At 41.9% G+C, this 25,823-nt stretch overlaps 1 protein-coding gene across 3 annotated transcripts in view; it reads right to left on the bottom strand.

Moving 5' to 3' along the window:
- Positions 1–25,823, bottom strand: part of LOC126262561 (nuclear factor of activated T-cells 5-like) — a 419,353-nt gene that overhangs the window by 69,295 nt on the left and 324,235 nt on the right. For 2 of the 3 annotated variants that reach the window (XM_049959258.1, XM_049959259.1), the window contains exons 2-4: positions 5,594–5,701; positions 2,826–2,959; positions 2,551–2,687 (exon numbers count right to left, since the gene is read on the bottom strand). In XM_049959258.1, the coding sequence (XP_049815215.1) occupies positions 2,551–2,687; positions 2,826–2,959; positions 5,594–5,701 (379 nt within the window). Of the gene's footprint in view, positions 1–2,550; positions 2,688–2,825; positions 2,960–5,593; positions 5,702–6,935; positions 7,098–25,823 lie in introns of those variants that run through there. The other variant, XM_049959260.1, reaches the window with a different exon arrangement.

Genomic DNA, 25,823 nt, shown 5'->3' with positions numbered 1-25,823 from the left:
CTATGAAAGACAAAGGAGATGATGTTAAGTCCTTGACTTATGGTCAGTGCTAGAAAATGTGCAAAGTGTGACCAGATATCACTCTTATTTCTTGGATGAAAGGTACAGACAGCGAGCAGTGGTGCTGCAAAAAGATTGATTATAGAGTGAGTTGCAGTATTCAGAAATTTATTTTTGTTTGGGAGAACAAGTTTTCTCAGAAAAGTTTCGCAGTTAACTTATCTATGGGTGAAATGTTACAGGAACATTTTTATTATAGATGAACTGCGTATAACTGAGAAGACAGTTGTAGACTGGAAAAGCTGTTGCAGAAAGTGTGCATAGAAACTACCAAGTGCAATAAAACAATACAGCCCTCCTGAAAGTACAACAAATTCGGACTGTTTTGGGTGATATAAATGTTTGAATGAAGCCTTACTCAAGCATTTCACTGAAAATCACAAAATGACATTTAAGAACCCCAAAACAGATGCATACATCAACATTACTGACGGCACCTGGTTGGCTATAAGAAGCCCGCTGAACAGAACTAGACAGTGCACAAACATTTTTGATACCTGTTTGTTTCAATACATGCTGCGAAGGAGATGTAGTGAAAAGCAAGTTTTATTTATGAATTTCTTGAAATCTGCAGCATCAGTGTACATTCCTTAGTGTAAAGTCTTCTTTCGAATAAAAACCTGGTACTATTATCATTTTAATATTTTCTGGCACTGGTTAATTGCTTCTATATTACCACTAGTGACTGCTAAATATGTATGGGAATTCTCTATACACCCTAATCTCCTTCCACCTCCTCCTCTCTCTGCCCCCCCCCCCCCTTCTCTATCACTGACCTTGCACCTTGTTTATTATTGCAAACAAAACTTTGATTAGGAAATGAAATCACTCAAAATCAATGCATAAATTGCTTGGGTTAATTAATATATGGGGTATAGGAGACAACTCTCCAGCGTAGTAGATTCAATGGCAGTATCTCTCATAGCTTTAACCTATGAATCGGTACGACTGCAAAGTTTCAGACAGTTCGCATTCCACAGTAGTATTCTAATCATAAGTCAGTAAGGCATAAATAAAACATTCCTGTTTCTTCATAAAATTGACTGTGACACCGAAACCAAAACAGCACAGTTGAATTACGAATTTTGTTTTAAAATTATATATATATTAGAAAGAATATATGTGTAAGAAACTATTTTTCTAATGATTTTAATGCTCTAATACCAAACTTGAAATTGATTGTGAAAAAGAAAAGAAAAACACGCATTTTACAGCACAGCATTTTCTTCCTTGAAGTTGGTTTAAACAGAAAATCTGTGCACTGTTGTTAAAAAAATATACAGCCTATGCCCATCTGAACATTAGTAGAATATCTTGTAACAACTTTAAGTAAAATGGTTTAGAACTTTTCAAGATTTTTGTTTCCTTTTTATGTAAAATATATGTACTTATACATATTTTATGAGCGTATCATGTAAAAAAGTAAGATATTTGGTCAAGAACTATGAGATTTTTTACTAACAACATTTTCACTTTATGCATTTCATGCATATTTATGTGCCACATACATCAAAAAAATAAGTAGACTATGTCCATCCAAACATTTATTACAGTAGTGTGTAAAAATCTGAAGAACTCATTCACGAACTTTTTGAGCGTTATGCCACGTTTCGCCTTTATGTACTGTATATATACATTTACATACCACATACATAAAAAAATACATAGCCTATGTCCAACCAAAAGAATATTAGAGTGTCAGTAAAAACTTAACTCAGTCAGACAAGAAATTCAAGGTTTTTGCTAATACTTTTTCCTCTTTTTGTATTATATACATATTTACATATCTTATATATTAAAAGAACATGTAGCCTTTGTCTGACAGAGCATTTATTAGAGCATTGTGTAAAAGTTTGAAGTAAATTAGTAAAAAACTTTTCACGGTGATGTAAAGCTACAACTTGTCTTTATATAGTAGTATTAGACTTTCTTGAAGATGTCATTTGCCTACGCAACTAAAAAAAGGTAGTTTGTTTTTATTCTACATACATTTCACTTCCTACTATTTATGAAGCATCATCAGTGGTGTGTAATACATGACATTTCATAAATACTAAGAAGCGAAACGCATGTAGCATAAACACAAAGTCTAATTTGGTTCCACAGACAGACCACATCTGAAAGAATGTAATAATGATAACACTTGTGTTATTACATTTATTACATACTTTTGTGTATCTGCATTTTTCTGCAAAAATTCAGTTTCATCGCACTAAGTTAAAAGTAGTTGTGTCAAAATGGAATACTTATTTCTCCTGCAACTGAGACCAAAACAACACTGTTATTGTTTATACAAATCAGCTGTTCTTCCATTCTAGCTTTCCCTGGTCACTAGTAGCAGGCATTCACAACTTACACTTCAGTTTAGGGACACTGACAGTCCTTTGTAAAATGTACCCCAAAAATCTAATTACAGTTACATACTATAAAAGTTCAATTTCTTCTACACTATACAACAAAAGTGGACAAAGTACTGAGCATCTACTATACCTTCCAGGAATTTGCAGGTCCTTCCTCCCTCTGCTCATCGTTTCAGAAAAACCAAAATTGTCATTGGCATCATCTGACTCCAACTTTATATCCAATTTCTTGCGTTTTGTTTCAGGATGATCATTTGACCATAACACCTAAAAATAAGTATATCATAACAGGAAACACACATATTTACCTGATAATTGGCATAAACCGAATTACAGAAAATCTCAACTTGTGAAGTAATGATTACATCTTCGGCACGAATATCAAAGAAATGCTGTGGTTATTACCTCCTGATCGACCACTTTCAATCCTGGTCTCGCAGCCAACTGGTAATCAAGGTGATGGTCAAAACCTAGTCCAGAATCATTAGAATTTTCACAAGGATCAGCACCAAAGCCACGAATGTCTCTTCCCCCTGCCACTGTAGCATGTTACAGAAACAAAGCTAACTTCAATAAATAAAATATTGTACGTAAAACTATAATAGGCACATAAGACTAATAACACTCTAGTGGAAAGATATGTCATCACTCAGATACCAGCTGTGACAGCAGATTACAAACAGTTTAATAAAGCCACTGCTCAGATGAATGATGACTTATCCTTCCCTTTCTAAGCATAGTGTGTCATTTGTGTGTCCCACTGATGTACCAAACAAATATACAAGTCACATTTAAAGTACAGATGTAAGTTGAAAGATGAGCTCTTTATGCAAGCATGGTCTCACTTGCTCTGTACTAACTTTTGGGACCTCCATATTTAGCATACACAATTTTTTCTCTCTTATGTACACAAAGTAAGATGTCACAGAGAGAGGCTTCTAGACCAAATGGAATGCAAATGTTTCAGAGAACTGTACTTCATCTTGTATACATATGATCTCATTCTAAAAATCAGCACTTCTAGTGACCAGTTCAGTGATACTAACATTATGGACAGTAGCAAACAGTACATGGAGACCAGAATGTATCAATTCACTTTGCAGAAGCATGTTCGCTGTTTTTAAACTTGCTGATAGTTTAAAACTAAGCACTAGAGTGAGACGCAAACCAGAGCCCTTGCCTTTTATGGGCAGTGGTGCTCCCCCAGGAGTGCCAGTCTGTCAAGCAATGAGGAGTTTGGAAGATGGAAGAGTGCTTTTGGCAGAACTGAACTGTGAAGGTATGTGACACCCTCCTGACTCACGTCATAACACTAGCCATGGCAGTGGCAAGCATTTGGGTTCAAGTCCAAAAGAACTTTCAAAGCTTAGACAGTTCCAATATAACATTAAAAATTATCTACCAACACAATTTCATTTCTGAAGTCTCATTTGTGTAATAATTTACCAAAGTGGTACATGAACTGAAGACATCTACAATGCACATAAACAAAACATGTTTTCCAAGTGGTAGGAGATGGAAACATTTAGAAATATATAATAAGACTGTGGGAACCAAATGTTTCTTTTTCTGGTACTGGAGAGTTACCAAATAGTTTGAGAGGGAGAAAAATATGTTTGATTCAGCCTGAGAAAGGTAGCTAGCAATTTTAAGTCTTCCTGTATGTTTCTACTGTTGCCATGTGGTGCATAGATTTTATCTATCCACATTATAATTGTGTTTCATTTTGCACTGCCCATTTTGAGTGCTACTGTTCTAATTGCATAAAGCAATAGCACATTGTATGATAATTACTCTGGACTGTGTGTTTCAGCATTTGTGTTAACTATCTCCGACCTCAATCCTCTTTCAAAGAACCTGCAATGTTACAATTTTCCTGATTTGGCATGTGTATTTCATGGGCAATTCCAAAATTAAAATGATAACGAAACTGCTAGAGGAGTTGGTAATATTTTATGGGTCAACTGAACCTACCAGCAACTGACATTGGAATTTCCGATAGTGTAATAATAATGTGGCATGCGACATTATATCTGTGCAAACAGAACACTAACATTATTTCTTTTGCACTTGTTTTATTGTTTGCAAAGTAGGTTGTGGTGATAGACTGATCTGTTCATATCCAAAGGCGTAGGTTACTTTGGAAGACAACAGTTTGGTTTTGAGCTGGTGAAGCAGTGCTGAACATTTCAGTGATTCCAGATTTACTTTATATTAATCACTGGATCAAACTGAATAACAATCAGGAGTTCATCCCACACCATATGCTGTCTCAAATATTGGTAACTTCCCAATGTAATTAACTATAATTTATACACAGCTACATTGCAACCACTTACAAGCGCACAGTGTGTATAATGAAGTGTAAAAATGTACATATGTGAAAAGAAAAGAAACAAACAACAGATAACGTGACCAAAGCAAACAGAACTGTACACTACATCACACATATTTTTAAAATAATATACCAGAAATGTGAAAAAAAAACACTTCTAGAAAATAATTTTAGAGAATCTTTAGTGTCAGGTTGACAGCTTTCACCTTCATTACCAGATTAGATACAAGGCATTTACGTTGGAAAAGAAAAAGAATTTAATAAAACTATTTTTCTTTCTTTAAAGAATCCATCATTCCCAAAATTTAAAAAAAGTGCATTATTTACAAGAATCATAGCAACTTCTATTGGAGACAAACAGGAGTCACAAATTTTTGTCTCCTACCATGTATTCATTCCTCTACTTCTTTTACTTAATACATGAGGTTACAACAGTGGAGGTCTGGGATCACCTCCTGCATTAAAACCTGAACTGAAGTCTTTCACATCCCATCCGCCAAAATACAGAGATGCCAATGTACACGCATCAGGCTCTCCAAAAATGTATTTTCTTAGCTTCAAGTAAGGCACTACACCAAAAATATTTGTGAATAAATGTTGTTATTAGCTTCAAATTATTCACTGCACCTCAAACAACAACAACAACAAATAACATTAAATTAAGTTGTGAGGTAAATTCCATCATATTCTTCAAGAAACACAACAACATTATTTTGCTACAGCTATCCTTTCCCACACAACTGGAGACAAAATTAATGAGAGCCCCTAAAGAAATAACCATTAAGACAGAAATGAAGAAGAATAAATTGCGAAAGTGAAGTACTTCGGCACATCTTACCTGATGCCCGAGTCTGCGTTAAAGCTGGTCGCTTAGCACCCAAACCTTTGACAGATCTTCGATGTGGCCGAGGCGGCAACGGTGTACTGACAATGAGCTTCATTGTGCCTGCAGCAGAACACACAACCGTACAGATTTAATACAGTACTTGAAAGATGACTGGCTGGCAGATATAATGTTGTAGGCTTAACTTAAAAACAGCTGAAAGCACCAGCTGATACAAATAGCATGGAACAGTTATGACCTGTTAAAGCAAACACTGCAATCAAATTTTTAGTTGTTCCTATACCAAAAAAAAACACCAAGCAGTAATTACTTACAAATGTGTAGTATTTAATCACAAATGTAATGTTTAGAAGGAACAGAATGGTAAACACACATTCCTGCTGAGGCTTCACTGTAACACTATGTTGGTGATAGTACTTGGAGGATCTGGTAAGTACTGGTACTCGATTAAAGCCTATGATTCTGGGCCCTTAACATACTGCCTAAAAGTAAGCAATCTAGTGAAGGCAAGAGCCACAGACATTAATCAGATCCTTTAAAGCTGTGCCCTGCTGTTAACTAACAATCGTAAGGCAACACTGCAGAAATAATGAGCAGGGGATCATCCTCGATATGGGGAATATCAAACATTTCTGGCGGATTAGGAAAAATATTTTTTTGCAGTCCACGTTGCAAAAATAGTAACTATTTTCTCAACCATATGTGGAAAGTAGACATTCAGTTAAAAAAAGTACGTGAAGCAAGTACGAGCCGTGGTAGATGCTGTCTTAACTGGCGTCATCATTTTGTCGGTACGTTTAAGAGATTGGTATGGAAATACATATTGTTTTTGTCACACAAAAAAGCATGTTGTTATTGATCGTTTCGATCCAGCCAGGATCGATTACCACCACAAATTGGTGAAATGTCCTAGTGTCCACCTGATATATGGATGAACTATTTCTACACCTATCGAGTGTTCGGACGCAGCTTCAACTTGCGCCGTGGCTTCGCACTTTCCCGACAGATTCCAGAACTGCGCATTATGCCAGCGGTCGCGGCTGGAGTGACCGAAACGCAGCGCGCCACTGTAGGATGTGCGCGTTCGTCACGTTTCGGAGCACTGGCCAGAATGCAAGCGGTCCCGCAAATGAAAATATCTGCGCTATTTTCATAAACATGCACGTTGTCACTAGCTCCGGTTCTCCAAATTCACTTTCACACTCTTCCACGAACGTCGAGCAGTGAGTAAACGTCGAGCAGTGAGTAAATGACGCCGACAGTCGCTGTAAATGACAGGAGGCACACGAAACGCTAGTGTCAGGTGGCGCGCCGCACAGCCAAAGTGTTTGCAAACCTCTGTGTAGTCATCCCCCGCCGGCAGCATCCGTCTTCTGCCGTGACTGTGAAGCGACTACCGCAGTTTATCAACAGCAGCACAAGCCGGCGCAAAGACTGTGTCGCCTAATGAGTCACAGCGCACCGCACACACGCACGCACGTCACTTCGCACCAACCCGCACGCACCGGGGCAGCAACACAACTGTGAGCAGCCGCAGTCACAAACAAGTGCCGGCGCAGGCGCGGTGCCCTCAATAAGCGCCGTGTTCCAGCCGATTGGCCGGCGTCCCGGCTCACGTGGCCCTCCATGTGACCCGCCGTCGCCGCTACAACGGCAGTCGCGGCGCAGTTTGCTGCTCAACAGGTTTGGAAGCTCCTCAATCACCGGGAGCCACTCCGCGCTCTCTACACTGTTTTCTGATACTTGTATAAAATCAGGCAGCACCATTCTGTCCGACGATACTGGTTAGCTTTTGCGATCAAAGCATAGATTGTTTTATGCTTCGCTCCTCAATTTAAAGTTTGGCTTGGACGAACAGTAAAACGTTGCATAATGACTACACGGCAATTCAGAGAGACTGCTTGAAAACACGATTGTCGCACAATCGCTGCAAACAAGTCATATCCGTTAAATCTATACAGGAGTGTGCGTACAGAGCGATTTAAAGTGGAACGATCACGTAAAATTAGTCGAAAGTGAGATGGCGCCAGACAGATCCAAAAGAAGAATCATCACGACGTTGTAGTCTGTGCACGAGACAGGTAGCTAACAAAACTCTGGTTCAACCGATATGTGAATATTGCTTGTCAGTCTGGGATCCTTATCAGATAGGACTGATCGAGGAAATAGAGGAGGTCCAAAGAAGAGCAGCGCGTTTCGCCAAGGATTCGTTTACAAGCCCGAAAGCGTGATGTAGGTGATGCGGCTGACCCTAAGGTGTTGTGCATGCGGTATGCTTCACTGAGAAATTCAGAGACACCTGCCGTCCTGGAAGAGTCAACCAACATATTACATCTACATCTATACTCCACAAGCAACCCTATGGTGTGTGGCGGAGGGTTCTTAGTGTACCTCTGACCCTTCCCTTCTCTCCTGTTCCAGTCGCGAATAGTGTCCGGAGATGAACAACTGTCGATAAGCCTCCGTGTGGGCTCGAATATCTAATTTCACGTTCATGATCATTTAGCGAGATATACGTATGAAGAAACAACGTTCCCTACGCACGAGGAAACATTTCCGTTGACTCACTCCCGAAATTTTAACAGCAAAATAACCGGTAATGCACAACGCCTCTCTTGTAGTTTCTGCCACTGAAGTTGCACGAGCATCTTTCAGTGAAGCTTTGGCGGTTATTAAATTAGCCTGCGAGGAAATCTTATGTTCTTATTTGGATCTTCTATACTTCCTCTATCAATCTTATCTCGAAGGGTTCCCAAACTGCGATATTCAAGCATTTCCGGCAGTGTCCGTTGTGCGTTTACACAGAGACAGGTTTACTAATGAAGAATTGGCCTATACGCACCTGATTTGTGGGTACGCTGAATGCAATGGAACAGCATCTCAACGGTCCTATGCGATGGCAACCACATCACAGTACTTTTGTACTGCCTGATGGTTATTACATTACTCCGTGTTGTGGTTTGTGCGTTTTACGTTCTGCTTATTGCGTATTACACACTTCTCCACTGTTGTGACGGTATTTTCACAGAAACAGTGGTCATTGCGGTAACAAACCGAATACATCACAATACATTGTTACTCTGTTCGAGCCGCCAACACTGTGGATGCCTTATACAAAGTGACCGACCAGGCGTCCGGATTTCGTCGGAACAGTTCCTGTTTTTGGAGTCCAGTCCTCTTGTCCCCATCGGGTTCTGCCGTTACCCCTAAATGTCCTGGTTTTTAGAAACAAAAACAAATTCTCGGTCTTGCGAGGGTTCAACATAATATAACTTTTTGTATTTCTGGCATTGTAAAAGTATTTGCACTTTATTTCTATACCGTATTCCTAATCGAACATACCATGACGCGCCGTATTACGAAATGCGTTCACGTGGCCTACTTGGTGATGCAATGGAGATCTTCAATAATACTTGCGCTGAAGTTGGTATTACTGATATGGGTTTGCTAAGCGGTAAACCTAATGATTTCATGTGTATTCGTTGACGTTAGTATTGCAGGCGGTACAGCACAGATAGGTTCTCTATTCACTGTGTATGGACTTCACCACCTCCGCAATACCCAGACGGCACTGAATTTTCAATCAGGAGAGGTAAGTAACGCATTCATAATCCAATGTCATAAACAATGTGATACAAGTCTGTTTCTAATTAAATCAAATTTAAGCACTCAAACTATCACCCATCATTTATTTACTTCTAAAACAATTATGCATTCATAATAAAGAAGGATTAAAAAGTTGGTCCCAACATCGACTCCCAGAAATATGGTCACCTTACCTTATACCAAAATACACAGAAGGTATCCCTGAAAAACCTTTGAGTTTGTCGGCGGAGTTCTTATTCATACTGTATACCGTAAAAAGTAACGGTCTTATAATGAGAAACAGCTGAAACCATTAAAACAGGACAAAGCTACAAGGGCCCAGTGGAATTTCTATCATATTCTCTACTGAGTTTGCACCTGAGATGCCCCTCTTTTAACTATGATGTATTGTAGATCCCTCGAAGAAAAGACCGTGTCCAGCATCTGGAAGAAAGCACAGGTCACGCCATCTAAAGAAGGGAACTAGAAGTGACCCACAAAGCTGACTTCCAATATCCCTGACATCGATTTGCTGTAGAATCTCAGAACATATTCTGGGCTCAAACATAATGAGATATCTCGAACAGAATGACCTTCTCCATAGCAACAAATACGGATTCTGACAACTTCGATCACGTGAAACCCAAGTCGCACTTTTCTCACATGACACACAAGCCTTAGATCAAGAGTCTGGTAGATGCAGTATTTCTCGATTTCAGAAAAGCATAGAACTCAGTACCATCAAAATTACGATCGTATGGCCGGCCGCGGTGGTCCAGCGGTTCTAGGCGCTCAGTCAGGAACCGCGCGACTGCTACGGTCGCAGGTTCGAATCCTGCCTCGGGCATGGATGTGTGTGATGTCCTTAGGTTAGTTAGGTTTAAGTAGTTCTAAGTTTTAGGGGGCTTATGACCACAGATGTTGAGTCCCATAGTGCTCAGAGCCATTTTGAACGATCGTATGGCATGATGATGGGGTCCGGTCCTAGGGGAGGTGGTTACCGTTGCCTTCCTCCGACCGTGATGTGGATGAATGATGATGATGAAGACGACACAATAACACCCAGTCATCTAGAGGCAGGTAAAATCCCTGAACCAGCCGGGAAGCGAGAACGCTACCGCAAGACCACGAGTTGTGTATGGCACATCAAGCGATATTTGTGACTCGATCTTTTGGTACAGAGAAAGCAGCAAGTTATCTTGGATGAAGAGTCATCGACAGATATGGAAGCAATTTCGGGTGTGCCCCGAGAAAGTGAACTGAGACCTTTCCTGTTCATGTTGTATATTAATGACCTTGATGACAACAATAATAGTAAATCTCAGAGTTCTCGAAGATAAATATTCAGTCAGAACTTGATAAGATTTTTAAGTGGTGCAAAGAATGGCAGCTTGCCTTAAATGTTCAGAAATGTAAAATTGTGCACTTCAAAAAACGAAGGAAGGTATTATCCTATGACGATAATATCAATGAGTCACGGCAGGAATCGGTGAACTCATTATAAATACTTCGGTGTGGCGTTTTGTAGGGATTTGAAATGGAACGATCACGCAGGCTCAGTCATGGATAAGGCAGGTGGCATACTTTGGTTTGCCGAGCGGTTCTAGGCGCTTCAGTCTGGAACCACGCGACCGCAACGGTCGCAGGTTCGAATCCTGCCTCGGGCATGGATGTGTGTGACGTCCTTAGGTTAGTTAGGTTTAGGTAGTTCTAAGTTCTAGGGGACTGGTGACCTCAGATGTTAAGTCCCATAGTGCTCAGAGCCATTTGAACCATACTTTGGTTTATTGATAGAATACTGGAAAAATGCAGTAAGTCTACAAAGGAAATTGCTTACAAATCACTCGTGCGACCCATCCTAGAACACTGCGTCAGTGTGTGGGCCCGCATCAAATATGACTAACAGGGGATATTGAACGTATGCAGAGAAGGGCAGCACGAATGATCCACTGGTTTGTTTGAACCGCGAAAGATGGTAGCATAAAAGAACTGAACTGCCCGACTCTTCAAGATAGACGTGCACTATCCCGAAAAAGCTTACTGACAAAGTATCAGTTACCGGCTTCAGAATGTAACGCTCCCGTACGCATCCTGAGGACAAGATTAGATTAATTACAGCAAGCACGGAGGCATTTAAGCAGTAGTTCTTCCCGCGCTCCGTATGTGAATCGAAAAGGGGGGGGGGGGGGGGGGGTAGCACTGATAACTGGTGCCATGGGACGTACCCTCTGTTACACACTTCACAAGGGTTTGTAGAGTCTCTGTGTCACACACAGTAAAACTGCTTGCTAAGAACAGATATAGATGTACGAAGGGCGTTCGGAAATGATTAACAATAATAATTCTCTATGTACTCTCCACCGATGCCAATACACCATTGCCACCTTCTGGTAATGTCATTATTTCGTCACGGAAGCATCGTGGTTGCCCTGTCACCCTAGCTGAAAGTTGCGCGCGCGTCTGTGTGTGTGTGTGTGTGTGTGTGTGTGGCTGGCCGGAGTGACCGAGCGGTTCTAGGTGCTACAGTCTGGAACCGCGCGACCGCTACGGTCGCAGGTTCGAATCCTGCCTCGGGCATGGATGTGTGTGATGTCCTTAGGTTAGTTAGGTTTAAGTAGTTCTGAGTTCTAGGGGACTGATGACCTCAGAAGTTGAGTCCCATAGTGTTCAGAGCCATTTGAACCATTCTCTCTCTCTCTCTCTCTCTCTCTCTCTCTCTCTCTGTGTGTGTGTGTGTGTGTGTGTGTGTGTGTGTGTGTGAGTGTGTGTGTGTGTGTGTCACAGTACATCCTGCTATTGACAACTGTTCTTTGTGGAAGCAAGTTTTACACCTACTTATCCATTCCGTGGACCGGACTTTCTTCCCATGTGTATGATAGTGACACTATGGTTCGTCGCGAGTCACCAGTTTCTCCAGGATAGTCGCCTTCTATTTTGTCCACAGCTTTTCCTACTTAACAACAAACAAGCGTTGTCCTTTCAGTACATATTTAGTTCACAACTGTTGTCCAGTGTCTGCGAGGTATGCTGGAATCAGTTCATCGTCCTACTCGAGGACGTGTCCGTAGATTGAGCGGTATGCGTACAACAACGCAATTGTAAATATTTTCCGAACGCCTCTCGCAGACATAGATCTACATCTTAAGTAGTGCATTATGATCCTTTCATTTATTGTTTCCTGCCATTTGTTAGACATAAATTCTTGTCTGTAGTACTGCAGTGGCTGGAGAAGCAGACATACGAAAATTAACAGCTTCCCTAATTTTCTAATTTTTATTTGCGGGAAAAGCTGTAATTTACGTTTGTGTACTTCTCCACCAGTCTCAGGAAGAGTGAATAATAATATTGCAGACCACTTTTATATAGAATTGATGTGGTGCAGAATGAGATGAACGAAATACATGCCCTGATGCTGAAGATATCACTCTGGAATGCAAAAGAATTCAGCAGTGGCTGGATACATTGTTTTCTTTATGTTTCAATGTTATAAACCAGCACTAAGAATCGAGTGCAGATGTATTTAATAAATGTTGCTGTACGGGTCATTATCCCGTTTGACGGACATTGTAGGACACATTTGAAAACTAACACGATTTGCTAACAACTGTAAATGCTTCTACTAAGGTCCCATATTCCCAATGGTAGCCTATGTCGGTACGCCACAACTAAAACGGACTTTTGGTTTAGACCAGTTCGCCACTACTGTCCCAAAGAAAGGGAACATCCTCGTCGCTATCCGTTGTTTCAGGAGAAAGAGTTTTACCGGGCCCGCATTCATAGCTTCCTGGTCACTGCTTTTTTTAAAGACAGAAGTGAAACCCGACATCATATTACGCTATTACAGCTAATGGTCTCTAATGGTCTTTCGTTCTGGAAATTTCCGCCGCGCGTCTCTACCTGACAACTCGGTTCTTTACGTATGATTATTGAGCACAAATTTCGCTTCTCCCTCGGCTGTTGTTCCGGGCGGAAGAGAAGGGCAGATTCTGAAGTCTTTTTACATGCCATAACGGGAGCATTTCCATGTGGGAGAAGTCGTCGTGACACCGATGACATTCTTGCACTAATCATAAGAAGTTAGTATCCGACAGAATTCAATTTGGCGTCACAGTGCAACTGAGAAATTTCAGGGCAATTAATGACGACACTCGTAGAGTAAGAGTGGGGAAAAAATGATCTTGGTTTCAGTTTATGAGGTGTGTTCAAAAAATAATGGGAATTTTGTAATTTCGCATGTTGCAACATTCGTCCCATTCCCATGGTTTCTTTCTTGTGTTGGTAAACATGTCTGAAAAGTATTTATACAGTGTTAGCCATATCAAACATTTAGTTTGTCGTCAGCTATCACAGAGTTACATGTTTTGTAGTAGTATCGGCAGTTATTTACTTTGTGTAAAATGTATTTGAGGATTTGTATTAAATTGTGCTTCAGGAACGGAAGAAGGTGGAGCAGAGTTTTAGAAATGTTAAATATTAGTTATGTTGAGTCTGTCATGAGTACAGCAAGGCTTTGCGAGTGGCATAATAATTTTGAGGAAGATCGTGAAGCCGCTGAACATAATGACCGCCCTGACGCCCAGCACATCATCCAAAAAATGGTTCAAATGGCTCTGAGCACTATGGGACTCAACTGCTGAGGTCATTAGTCCCCTAGAACTTAGAACTAGTTAAACCTAACTAACCTAAGGACATCACAAACATCCATGCCCGAGGCAGGATTCGAACCTGCGACCGTAGCGGTCTTGCGGTTCCAGACTGCAGCGCCTTTAACCGCACGGCCACTTCGGCCGGCTCACATCATCCACTAACGAAATGGTGCAAAAGTTAAGCAAATGATTATGAACGATCGCCGAATCACAGTCAGAGAAGTCGGTCATCATGGCATATCAACTCACTTGCGCCATAAATTTCTTCTGGATGTTTTGTGTATGAAAAGTATGATGGCGAAATTTGCTCCAAAATTGTTTATTTTGAACAAAAGCAGTGATGAATGAAAACTGCTCAGGGGTCACTAGACGAAGTCAACATCGATGCAGAACTATTGAAACGTGTCACAAAAGGTAATGAAACATGGGTTTACGGATGTGACGGATGCGAAGGCTCAGTCGTTCTAGCGGAAGCAATCTGTTTCGCCAATACTGAAAAAAGTTCGATAAGTGTGGTTAAACGCTCACTGTGTTCTTCATTTTAGCAGCGTGTTTCACCATGAGAAGTTACCGCAAGGTCAATCTATCAATAAGGAGTACTCCTTTCAAGAACAATGCCGTTTGCGTGCAACAATCCCAAAAAAAAAATCCGGATTTGTTTCGAAACAATGCACGACTTTAGCAGCACGCTAATGCACCTGATCACATTTCGTTGCTCTTTCGTGAATATTTGGCCAAAGAAGATATTGTAATTACACCCCAGCTTCCATATTCGCCAAACATGACACATGTGCCTTGTTTTCTGTTCGCGTAACTAAAGACTACCGTACCTTAAAGGGCTGTCATTTTACAAGCATAAATGAGGTTGACAACGTGTCGCTGAGAGAGCTAAAAGCTGTTTCAGACATTCATAACTGTTTCAGAATTGGGAAAAGCGCTGGTCTATTTGTATAATATCAAATAGGGGCTCTTTCGAAGGGGAGAACATTGATGTAGACGAACATATCAAATTCTTTCCAAAAAACAAAAATCCTCCTCATTTTTAGAACACACGTCGTATGTGTGATTCCTACAGCGCTACAGCTATCGCAGCTTTTTACACCACATACACATCGCAACATTTTATATATATTTAATGAAATGCCAAGCTGTTATTAAAATTCACTCGTGATCAAGCGTAGAGGAGCCCACAAGTTTCATCACGACAAAATTAAGTGCCACGCTTTAAATACCGATTCGGTCATCTAGTCTTTCCTCGAATTGCCCTATGTATGAGACTATTGGACTGTTTCACTTGTTACGGCTACAGGAAGCTCGAGGCTCACATCACAGCTTCCCCGAGCCACATCAGGCGAATGCTGAAATGACTCCTGACACTAGAGCATGGCAGTTTTCCTCCTCTACGCTGGAACACCTCGGCTAGCTCTCCGTCTCTAACGAACACGATGTTGACGGCGGATTCCGCAGAGGCGATACTGAAACTGTGGCGACAACGTTGGGGCTACAACGACAACTGTTGCACTCAGAAAATCAAATTACATCGAGGCATCGCTGTCAACACAACATATACATAATTTACAAACATAGCTACAATTAAAAATCGCGATAACACGGCAATAAGCAGCTAGAATTATAAGCTTTGTTCATTTGATTACATGATAATTGGCACTTGATAAAGACAAAGTGGGCAATAATACACGGGCGTCTGAAATTAAAGCAACACACCGTGATTTCCCCGTCCTGTCTCGAAGTCAAGATATACTCGTAGCAACTGACAACAGATATTCGTATGCTCGTGTTCTGCACGGAAGATGGCATTCCAGTCCACAGACAACCACATCAGGGCACCTACGAAAAGGAGTAGTATTTGCCGAGTAGTGCCACACTTATTTTCAGAAGCTTAGACCTTCATTCGAACTCACCTCGCTCTCATACTGTCGAAAAGCAGGCCTGTGGTGTTGGCACATTCTGCCGCTACTGTATAACGTCATGGGTACTGCGTGGTGTGTCGCAGAAAGCGTCCGGGCACTAGTGGTCTCATAGTCTACAAGTGAACAGAAGTGACAGTAGTTCATGCTGTTGCTCGTTATGGTATTCAGATGAAAAATGAAACGCGGTAATTCCTATTCTACGCGCTACCACTCATCTATTTCGTGATTTTGATAGCGCGCAGGTAGATTCCGAGTCAACTGGGTTTGCTCAGAGAACACTGGGACTGCTCTCTCCTAAAAGACAGACATCCTTCCTGCAGAGCCACACTGCACATGACGGGCCTCCTCTTCTGCTTGCTACGCCTCGAGACGTTGCCGAGAGATTATTTGCCACCTGGGTCTGCTGCAGCGCCTCACGTAGCTTTCAACAACATTTGTAACATGGAAAGCCACGATGTCGTGAAAATGCCAAATAGACAATTCGGCAGGTAGACTGTCGTGAAAACAGATTCAGACAAACGGGATAATTCGAAGCTGAGAATGTTTTCACTATAATGACTGGCCGCAAATATTATCTAGGAATAACAGCTGGGGTGATCCATAGTGTGACGAGATTGACGTCTCGCAATAAGCCCGAAACAAATAAAACAGAAGGAGACAGTGAGAGAGAAGAGCACAGGAGGAGTTAGGAAGGGGGGAGGAGTGAGTGAAGGTCAAAAATAAGAGAGGCGCGGATAAAGAAGATACGCTGCCAAGGATCAATGTCCGCTGTCTTGGTAGTTTAAAAGATATGAGCATTTCAAAGTTAACAATGAGTAACTTTTATTTATTTATTTATTTATTTATTTTGGTAGTTCCTCCAAAATGTAAGACATCTGAACAGTAGCAGCGCTTCAGAATTTATAATGATTTTTCCACATTAAAGCAGAGATTGGTCTCCGAATGTCACACAAACCAAACTTCGGCTACCAGCAATTGATAGAGGAAGACCAGCTACCTTGTCAGACGGCTCGGCTGTAGCTTTTTGCCCTTACGTCTTCTTCCTGTGCTGCACGGCGAAACGGAGCCGTGGTGGGAGATACTAGATTTCTGACCAGACAAGCTTGAAGCGGGTTAAACTGTCAACGGTCCTTCGACGCGGATCGTTGCAAGCAGGCTCCACTGTCCGAAGGAGCCGTGGCTCATGATCGGCGGCCTTCCGGAGGTATTGGTATCTCCACGCAGAATCTTCTTCAGCGCCCTCCATATGATCACTGTGATTTTTCCTTTATAAAGGTCGCTGTAGTCCCTCCGTTTCTTGAACGGTGGCGACTTGCAAGAAGAGACGCGTTCTGTTACGAAGGTCACTGTGCGGAGACAGCTGCAGCGGCAAAGCCGCATCCGTAGGCTCTGCATACAAACTTTTACTCTAGAAGACATCTTACCGCACATGGTGCACGGGAAGAAGAATTACACGTCTACTGCAGAAAGTGTACATTGCTGTTTACTTTGCTGTCGTGATGTGTCATCTCAAATAGCAATGCAATGTTCTTTAATTCCCCTTTGACGAACTGTTCTCAGATTTCTACGAAGAGTTTTCGTGGTACGCAATGCTATCGTGAATCGTTTATCCCTAGCCTTCACGGAATATTTCTACACCGTCCACAAGCTACTGCATGGCATAGGATAGTTCTTACTGTAAACATCCAATCTCTTTTCAGGCCACTTACGCACCGACAGAGTTGACGCCCTTATGTATGCCTCCGGATATTCGAAGGCTTTAATTTTGGTCTTATTGTCCTTAGTAAACATTCGTCGGATCAAAAGAAAGATTTTTTTTCGCGGAATACCTGAGATACTGGTTCAGTATTTTACCCAACAACGTCTTACTGCCGGCACATGGCGATTCTTTCAATGACTGTCACGTATGCGTCTAAGCACTCTTTCTCCAACACATAATCAACCGTTTAGTCTCAGCAATATGTGTCTGAATTCCTTCAAATTCTTCCTACATAGTAGGGATTACAAATACCCGAGCGATACGTGGTAATTCACTGATAAGCCAAAACATTATGACCACTGTACACCGCGGCGTTTGATGCCGCCTAATGTTGCGGGCACGAGACGCGGTAACGAAAGTATGTAAGCAAAGCTAACAGTGACGGGGGATCACCCTAGCGATGATATGGGCTGCAAATGGGGAAATCCACTGAGATAATCGACTTTCACAAAGGGCAGATTATTATTGCGCAGAGCCTGTGAACGAGTACCTCGAAAACGGCGAAGCTGGTCGAATGTTCACGTGCTACCGTTGCCGACAGCAGCACCGTTTTCTGGCTGTTTACATATCTCTGTATTTGAATACGCATGCTTATACCAGTTTCTTTGGCGCTTCAGCGTATGAATTCTATTGTTGGCTCAAACGACTCTGAGCACTATGGGACTTAACTTCTGAGGTCATCAGTCCCCTAGAACTTAGAGTTACTTAAACCTAACTAACCTAAGGACATCACACACATCCATGCCCGAGGCAGGATTCGAACCTGCGACCGTAGCGGTAGCGCGGTTCCAGTTTGTAGCGCCTAGCCGGCCGCGGTGGTCTCGCGGTTCTAGGCGCGCAGTCCGGAACCGTGCGACTGCTACGGTCGCAGGTTCGAATCCTGCCTCGGGCATGGATGTGTGTGATGTCCTTAGGTTAGTTAGGTTTAAGTAGTTCTAAGTTCTAGGGGACTGATAACCACAGCAGTTGAGTCCCATAGTGCTCAGAGCCATTTGAACCATTTGTAGCGCCTAGAACCGCTCGGCCACCCTGGCCGGCAATCCTATTGTTGTTTTCGGATTGCAATTGATTGTTGGGGTCAAACTTCATAAGGCCGGTATTACACTATCAAATTTCTTTTTCCAATATCTTTGTCAAAGATATTTGATGGTGTAATAGGGACTTTGTCAAATGTCGTCCAATATTTGATCAAATCTAGGGCCTCGCTGTAGATTTGATCAAAGAAATCGCCTGTCTTCTGTTCACTGCAATGTGACATGTTACCACATGGAGCGCTAGCATCGCTGCATTCTGTTGTCTTATGTTCTTATAAACATTGCCGGTAAATACAATTGGTGTGTGCCAACGACTACGAAATTAATAGAGATGTATGAAGCTGATGAGGCGCTTTACAACGTGGGCACCCTGAATACAAAAATAGATTAAGAAGATTGGAGACCTGACCTGACCTAACCTAACATAACCCTCTTCTGTAGCAAAGAATCGGAGTGTTACAGTGAGCCTGTCTTCTGAAGATGTAGCAGTTCTTAAGTGAATATTGTGCTTTCTGATATGAGGATACACCTCACAGAGCACATACAGAAATGTATACTCATCCATTCTTAAGTAATTGATGTACAACTTGACGTCTTCCACTGTAAGCCCACCTAACAAGTTTTGTTGAATGCTTTTATCGCGTCGTCGTAAAACCCACGGCTTCACCCAGATTAGATTAGTTTTTCGTTCCATAGATCCGTGCTGAGGAGATCCTCGTGGATGTGGAACATGTCAATTTTTTTAAGCTGAAATAACAATACTAATAGTATGAATAAATACATCATTTGTTTCTATTAAAAATTTCGTCAATGGAGTAGACGGAGTTGGCCACTAGTAAGTCTTTCAGGTTTCTTTTAAACTGATCTTTATTTGTAACTAAAATTTTTATGTTTGCTGGCAAATTATTTAAGATGAGTGTTCCTGAGTAGTGGACCCTTTTTTGAACTAAAGTAAGTGCTTTGAAGTCCTTGTGCAGATCATTTTTGTTCCTGGTATTGTATGTATGAACTGAGTTGTTTGTTGGAAAAAGAGATATATTATTTAGGGCAAATTTTATTAAGGAGTAAATATACTGAGAGGCAGTAGTTAGTATACCCAGTTCTTTGAAGAGGTTTCTGCAGGACGTCCGTGAATTTACTCCACAAATACTACGTATTACACGCTTTTGGACTCTGAAAACTTTTGTTTGACTTTAAGATTTACCCCAAAATATTATACCATGTGACATTATGGAATGAAAGTAGGCAAAGTATGCAAGCTTTTTCATTTTTATGTTGCCTATGTCTGCTAACATTCGAATTGCAAATACAGATTTGTTAAGGCGTTTCTGCAGTTCCGTGGTGTGCTCCTCCCAACCGAATTTGTTATCAAGTTGTAATCCCAGGAATTTAAGACTGTCAACCTTGTATGTATGGTTCCTTTTTTTCCCCCCCTTCTTTTCCGCATGTGCACACGATGCAATTGCGGTACGTGCAACTGCTGCGGTTAATAACAAGTTCTTGTCAGCCATCTTGAACTTTGACGAAAAATTTGATGACAGTGTAATACCCCTTCTAGCGCTACGTCAAAGATCTTTGTCAAATATATTTGACGGAATATTTGATCACATCTTTGATCAAATCTTTGACAAAGAAATTTGATAGTGTAATACCGGCCTAAGGCAGTAAATTATAGTGTGAGGCTTTGTCAGTACGCCTCAGTGTTAAAACAGTCCTGCAAGAGACACAATATAATTTCCTTATCACGAGATTCCGTGCAACGTTCGTCCCCAGTGAAAAGTTGTTCCCAGAATACAATGCCGGAGACATCAGCGAGCGAAAATAAGAAAAGTTATTCAAATTTTCGTTTTTTTTTAATCTGTAAATGTGCTATTACCCTCAATAACAATGCAGAACTTAAACGTTTAAGATGATTTGTACCATACGATTTCGAGTATTGTGCCAATACAACCACCCAATAATTTAAAATATTGCTTTCCATTTATTGATTTTCCGTCGTTCGTTATATCTAGTTATGTAGCTGTACCTTGTGCAGTACAGAATTTCATTCATTGGTTTTCTCCAAGTTCGGCGACAGTCCATTCAAAGAGCACAGGTTATTGATTTAAGAAAAATTATCGTGGCTTGATTATAATGATAAACCATCAGCGAAGACTTTTCTTCCGTAGGGCCAGCAGCGTAATGTATGTGAGATAATGACATGATTATTAGAAAAATGAAACAGAACAGCTGCTTATAATAACTAATCTCTATTCACGACAGACTTTCGGTATTTATCTCCATTGTCATGTACCTGCGAATTCAATTTAGATGACAAAGTGTATAAATGTGAATGTCATTTATATTTAAGTGGCTACATTACTGACGTCAGGAATGATGTGACGTCGATATTACGTTGTTGGTGAACTATATTCAACTGTCAGTGTTTTGATTAAATGGGAAGTGACGTAAATACACTGAAAATAATTCGTTAATTATGGTTTGAGAGTAGCTTGACAGTTCTACCCATACGATGTTATATCTTTACAGAGATTAAACAGATGAACAGCGCTGTCATTTTCCTGACCAAATTTTGTCACGATTATCTTTGGTTTCTGCATAAGTTATTTACGAGTTATCCATTCTCGTAGTTTTGTGACTGATCCTGTATGCTCGTTTAGCATTTTTTGTGGATTTTTTCTCGTGTGTGTAAGTTACATACTTACAGTTCTTCAAGAATGTACAGTGCAAAAACTTTTGTTATACTGTGCGGGATTCGAAGCGTAATTTCCATTGTAGCAGCAGTGTGGTTTTGGTTTTTCAAACGTAGAAAGAAGCTCGACTGATTATTCTCGGTGACTCTAATGTGTTCATTATGTCTAACTTTAAAATTTCTTCCTGTATGGCCAATATTTATTCAAGAGGTGAGAAATAATTGTTAAGAAAAAAAATCGATTAGTTGTGGTTTCTGAGTTATTTAGCATTGAAATTTACCAATCAGGTCGCCGCGCGCGCAAATTCAAGCATCCTGCCGAAGGCGGTGTCGCCAAACGTGTTCTTCGTTTGGTTTCTTCAAACGGAAAGAACGTAGCTTTGGCTAACCTAGCTTGAATTTATCGCTTCCGAGACCCTCAGCTCTCTGGGCGTTACCGTATTTTACCACGTGCGAGTGTGTGAATTTGCGCGAGCAACAACCTGATTGGCGAACTTCATTGCTAAATAACTCGGGAAGGTGCGACGTATCGAATTTTTGTTATCAATCTCAGCACAACCTCCCTTGCAACACTCCTACAAGCTCTTCAGACTGTTTCGGACCACCCTTACAATGAGAATGGAAGCCGACTCAAATCGAGTCCTGAGATTTGTCTGTGGCGATCATTCTCGGCTCCAATATGCGGTTTTGTCGTGAACACTCCCTGGGTTTCTTAATTTGACTCCCTGAAAGTTTAGTTACATGGCGTGAAAACCAGAAAATGTTGTCACTGGCTGACAATACTGTTTTCAAGTACCTATGTGCAGCAGTTGGTCTGGGGAAGAGAGAAATTGTAACGGCAGCACTCGGTATGTATTATTTCCGAATCCTAAAGTAAGGGACACCGAGTGCTACACAATGGGCAAAACAGCGAGATACGGCGCTGGAGGCTGATGGAAAAGGCTCAATATGGCCGCCGCTGCTGCTGCACAAACAACTTAGAAAAGCAATTAGAGGATGGTCAGCAGTGGACTACGAAATGGGAACTTAATGAGTCCCGTCGTATCTAAGTAATTTACAGTAATCGCTATGGAGTCATAATTATGAGCGCTCGATAGCAGCGCCTGCGTCTCCTTCCTAACGCGGCGCACCCTGCCCTGCCTGCGGCCACACTTTCGGCTACAGCCCCGTCCCAGGCAGTGGCGTACGTCGCGACGGAACTCTTCTGTTCCGAGTAGACTTGGAACTGCGCGATTGCTTTCTGTATGGAGTGCAGGATAAAACTGAGGGGAACTACGGCCGCAGTTGGAAAATTGGTGCTCACGAGGTGTCGAATTTGGGTCTTACACAGAAACCGAGCTTCCGTGACTATCGATCGTAGACAGCCGCTACGTGGTGGAACTCCATCCGTACTGGAAGTATCTGATTTTAATCCCGAGAGCATCCCTTGCCAGAATGTACAGTACAAATATAGGGCGTTTGAAAGTGATGTTTTAAAAATTCGGGACTGGTTCCTTATACCAAAAAAAGAACAGAATGTCCAGTACGCATGGGCTCTAAAATACATACCTTAAGAGCTATGAGCATGAGATGTGTTTCACTGTAGCGAAGATGAACAAGTGCTCGTAAGTCTTAAGGTATGCATGTTAGAGCCCATGTTTACTCTAGACTTTTTTTCTGTTTTGGTGTAAGGAACCTGTCTACAAATATTTTAAAACGTCATTCTGAAAGACCCTGCAGAGCTACCGCCCCTCAATCCTCGCCAAACAGTTATAGGATAAAAAAAAAAAAAAAGCTGCTTGCTAGTTAAAGTGACATGTGTATGTTTGCAAGGAGGAGTACGAAAAGTATTGTATCGTGAGAAACTGGAAGATTTAAACACGTTACGATAGTGCCAGGAAAATGCAGCTCATCTGCAAAGAAAGCCACGCCAAATACTCTAGTGTGTTGTACACTGACGAGCCAAAACATTATGACCATCTGCTTAATAGCTTGTTTGTCCGTCTTTAGAACGAAATAAATCACTGATTCTGCGTATCAGGGATCCGACAGTTTGTTGTTAGGTTTTGGAGGTATGTGGCATTATACGTCTACGCACAAGTCATGTAATTCGGGGCCGCGCGGGGTAGCCGTGCGGTTTGAGGCACCTTGCCACGGCCAGTAGGAGTAGTAGTAGAAGGGGTTGGTGGGCGCACGACAGCAAGGTCTTCAGCGCCCGTTCAGTATCATAGTGAGACGGGTGTCAAGAAAAAAAAACTCAGAACATTTACATAAAACGGAACATAAAACACGGGGAACAATCATTGAAGAATATGTGCTCACCCACACCGAAGCGTGGGATGAAGCAGGGCGTCAGCAGTAAAACATGGACAACACAGGAAGAAAAAGATACAGGGAGCTAAAACAATGTAGCAGATGGAAGTGGCTGGCTGACCGCAAGGAAAAAGGGGAGGAGTCAGCCACTCTGCAATACACTAAAACCTCCAGCCTAAAAGTTTAGGCCAGAGTCCAGACACATCACAAAACTAAAAAACCCTAGACACACACGTCTCATCGTTAGCGAAAACACAAGGCAGATCCCCATAAACGCCACGGCCAGTGCGGGTCCCCCCCGTCGGAGGTTCGAGACCTCCCTGGGCATGGGTGTGTGTGTGTGTGTGTGTGTGTGTGTGTGTTGTCCTTAGCGTAAGTAAGTAGTGCGTAAACCTAGGGATCGATGGATTGGATTGGATTGTGTTGTGTCTAGACCATACAGCCTAGACACAATGCTGTAGCCGATAGGGCACGCAAGGCTAACGCAGACGGGCGTGAAGTCTGGAACATGAGAACTTATAAATGAATAAGAAGAAAAGTACGTAGATGCTTGTTACTTAACTTTTAATTAGTCCTTGGAATACATCTCTCTTGAATATTAGTAAGCTATAGGCACTGATACAAATGGCGCCTTGCTAGGTGGTCGCCAGTTAACTTAGCAGAGGGCTATTCTACTGTCTATCTCTCGGCAAATGAGAGCAAGGCTTAGCACGTCCAATCGCTAGCTATGTTGTCCGTACAACTGGGGACGAGGTCTCCTCAGTCTCTCGAGACTTGCCTTGTGGTGGCGCTAGGTTTGCGATCCCACAGTCGCGACACGCGGGTCCGACATGTACTACAGGACCGCGGCCGATTTAAGTTACCACCTAGTAAGTGTGGTGTCTAGCGGTGACACCACAGATTGATTTGGGGGAAGAGACCAAACAGTGAGGTCATCAGTCTCATTGGACTAGGAAAGCATGGGGAAGGAAGTCGGCCATGCCCTGTCAAAGGAACCATCCCGGCATTTGAAGTGAAATATTATCGGACTTAACTGCTAAGGTCATCAGTCCCTAAGCTTACACACTACTTAACCTAAATTATCCTAGGGCAGGGCTTAACAACTGGCCGGTTTTGAGCGCGAGTACTCGCGTCTGCTCAGGCACGTGCTCGCGAGCAAGTGCATGGTCGCGGAGGAGGGAGGGAGGGGAAATGCGCGCGCACGTTTGAATAGGGCCGCAGCGTGCCTATTGAATTCGCGCCGAATGTGTAACGTTTAAAGTACTATGATCAGCTCTAACAGTCACTTGGCTGGTTAAGAATAATGTCAAGTCGCCGTTGTGTAACCCCAACCATGCTTTCGCAGTTCATCCCCCATTGGGAGGAATTGTGTTTACAGAAAAAGATGGTGTTGCAAAATGTTTAGTATGTCACAAAACGCTGAATTCTTTTAGGAAATTTAATTTGCAGCGACATTATATGTCGTACCACGCGAAAGACTACGGAAGTGGAAAATGTGATGGACCAGATCGTGCACAGGAAGTTATTAATCTTAAAAGGAAGCTATCCGAAGAAGATCTGGACGACGAAGAAAAATCAACTGAGGCAGCTCTCAGAGTGAGTTACAAAATTGCTTTGCTTTTAGCAAAATCCCTGCGCCCCTTCACTGATAGCGATTTAATAAAAGAATGTTTGGTAGTTGCATCGGAACATTTGTGTCCATCTCAAGTTGAACAGTTTCGGATTGTGCCATTATCTAACGTGACCATTATGCGTCGCACACAGGACATGGCAGATGACGTCCAGAGCCAGCTTGCAAATATCTGTAAAGATTTTATGGAGTATTCTCTAGCTCTGGACGAAAGTGTTGATATCTCTGGAACAGCGCAGCTTGGCATATTTATTACAGGTGTTAATGGAGATCTTCAGGTGAGGGAGGAGCTCCTCGATGTAGTAGCCATGAAGAACACTACAACCGGAGGTGATATTTTAAGTAGTGTTGAAGAAAGTGTTGAAAATATAGAATTGTCGTGGAATTCTTTTGTTTCAGTGTCTACAGACGGTGCACCAGCGATGACAGGGAAAAAATCAGGTTTCGTTGCGCTGTTGAAGGAGAAAATGCAAAAACTGACCGTGCCGAATGAAATAAGAGGCGTTCACTGTGTGATCCACCAGGAAAACTTATGTGCAAAGAGTATCACTCTAAAAAATGTGATGAGTGTTGTTGTTCGTACAACCAATTATATAAGGAAGCATGGGCTACAACACAGGCAATTTAAAAGCTTTCTTGAGGATGTAGAAAGCCA

Source organism: Schistocerca nitens, chromosome 6, assembly GCF_023898315.1.
Source record: "Schistocerca nitens isolate TAMUIC-IGC-003100 chromosome 6, iqSchNite1.1, whole genome shotgun sequence".
Lineage (NCBI taxonomy): Eukaryota > Metazoa > Arthropoda > Insecta > Orthoptera > Acrididae > Schistocerca > Schistocerca nitens.
Note: the sequence above shows the minus strand (reverse complement) of the source record. Positions and strands in the feature narration are given on the sequence as shown.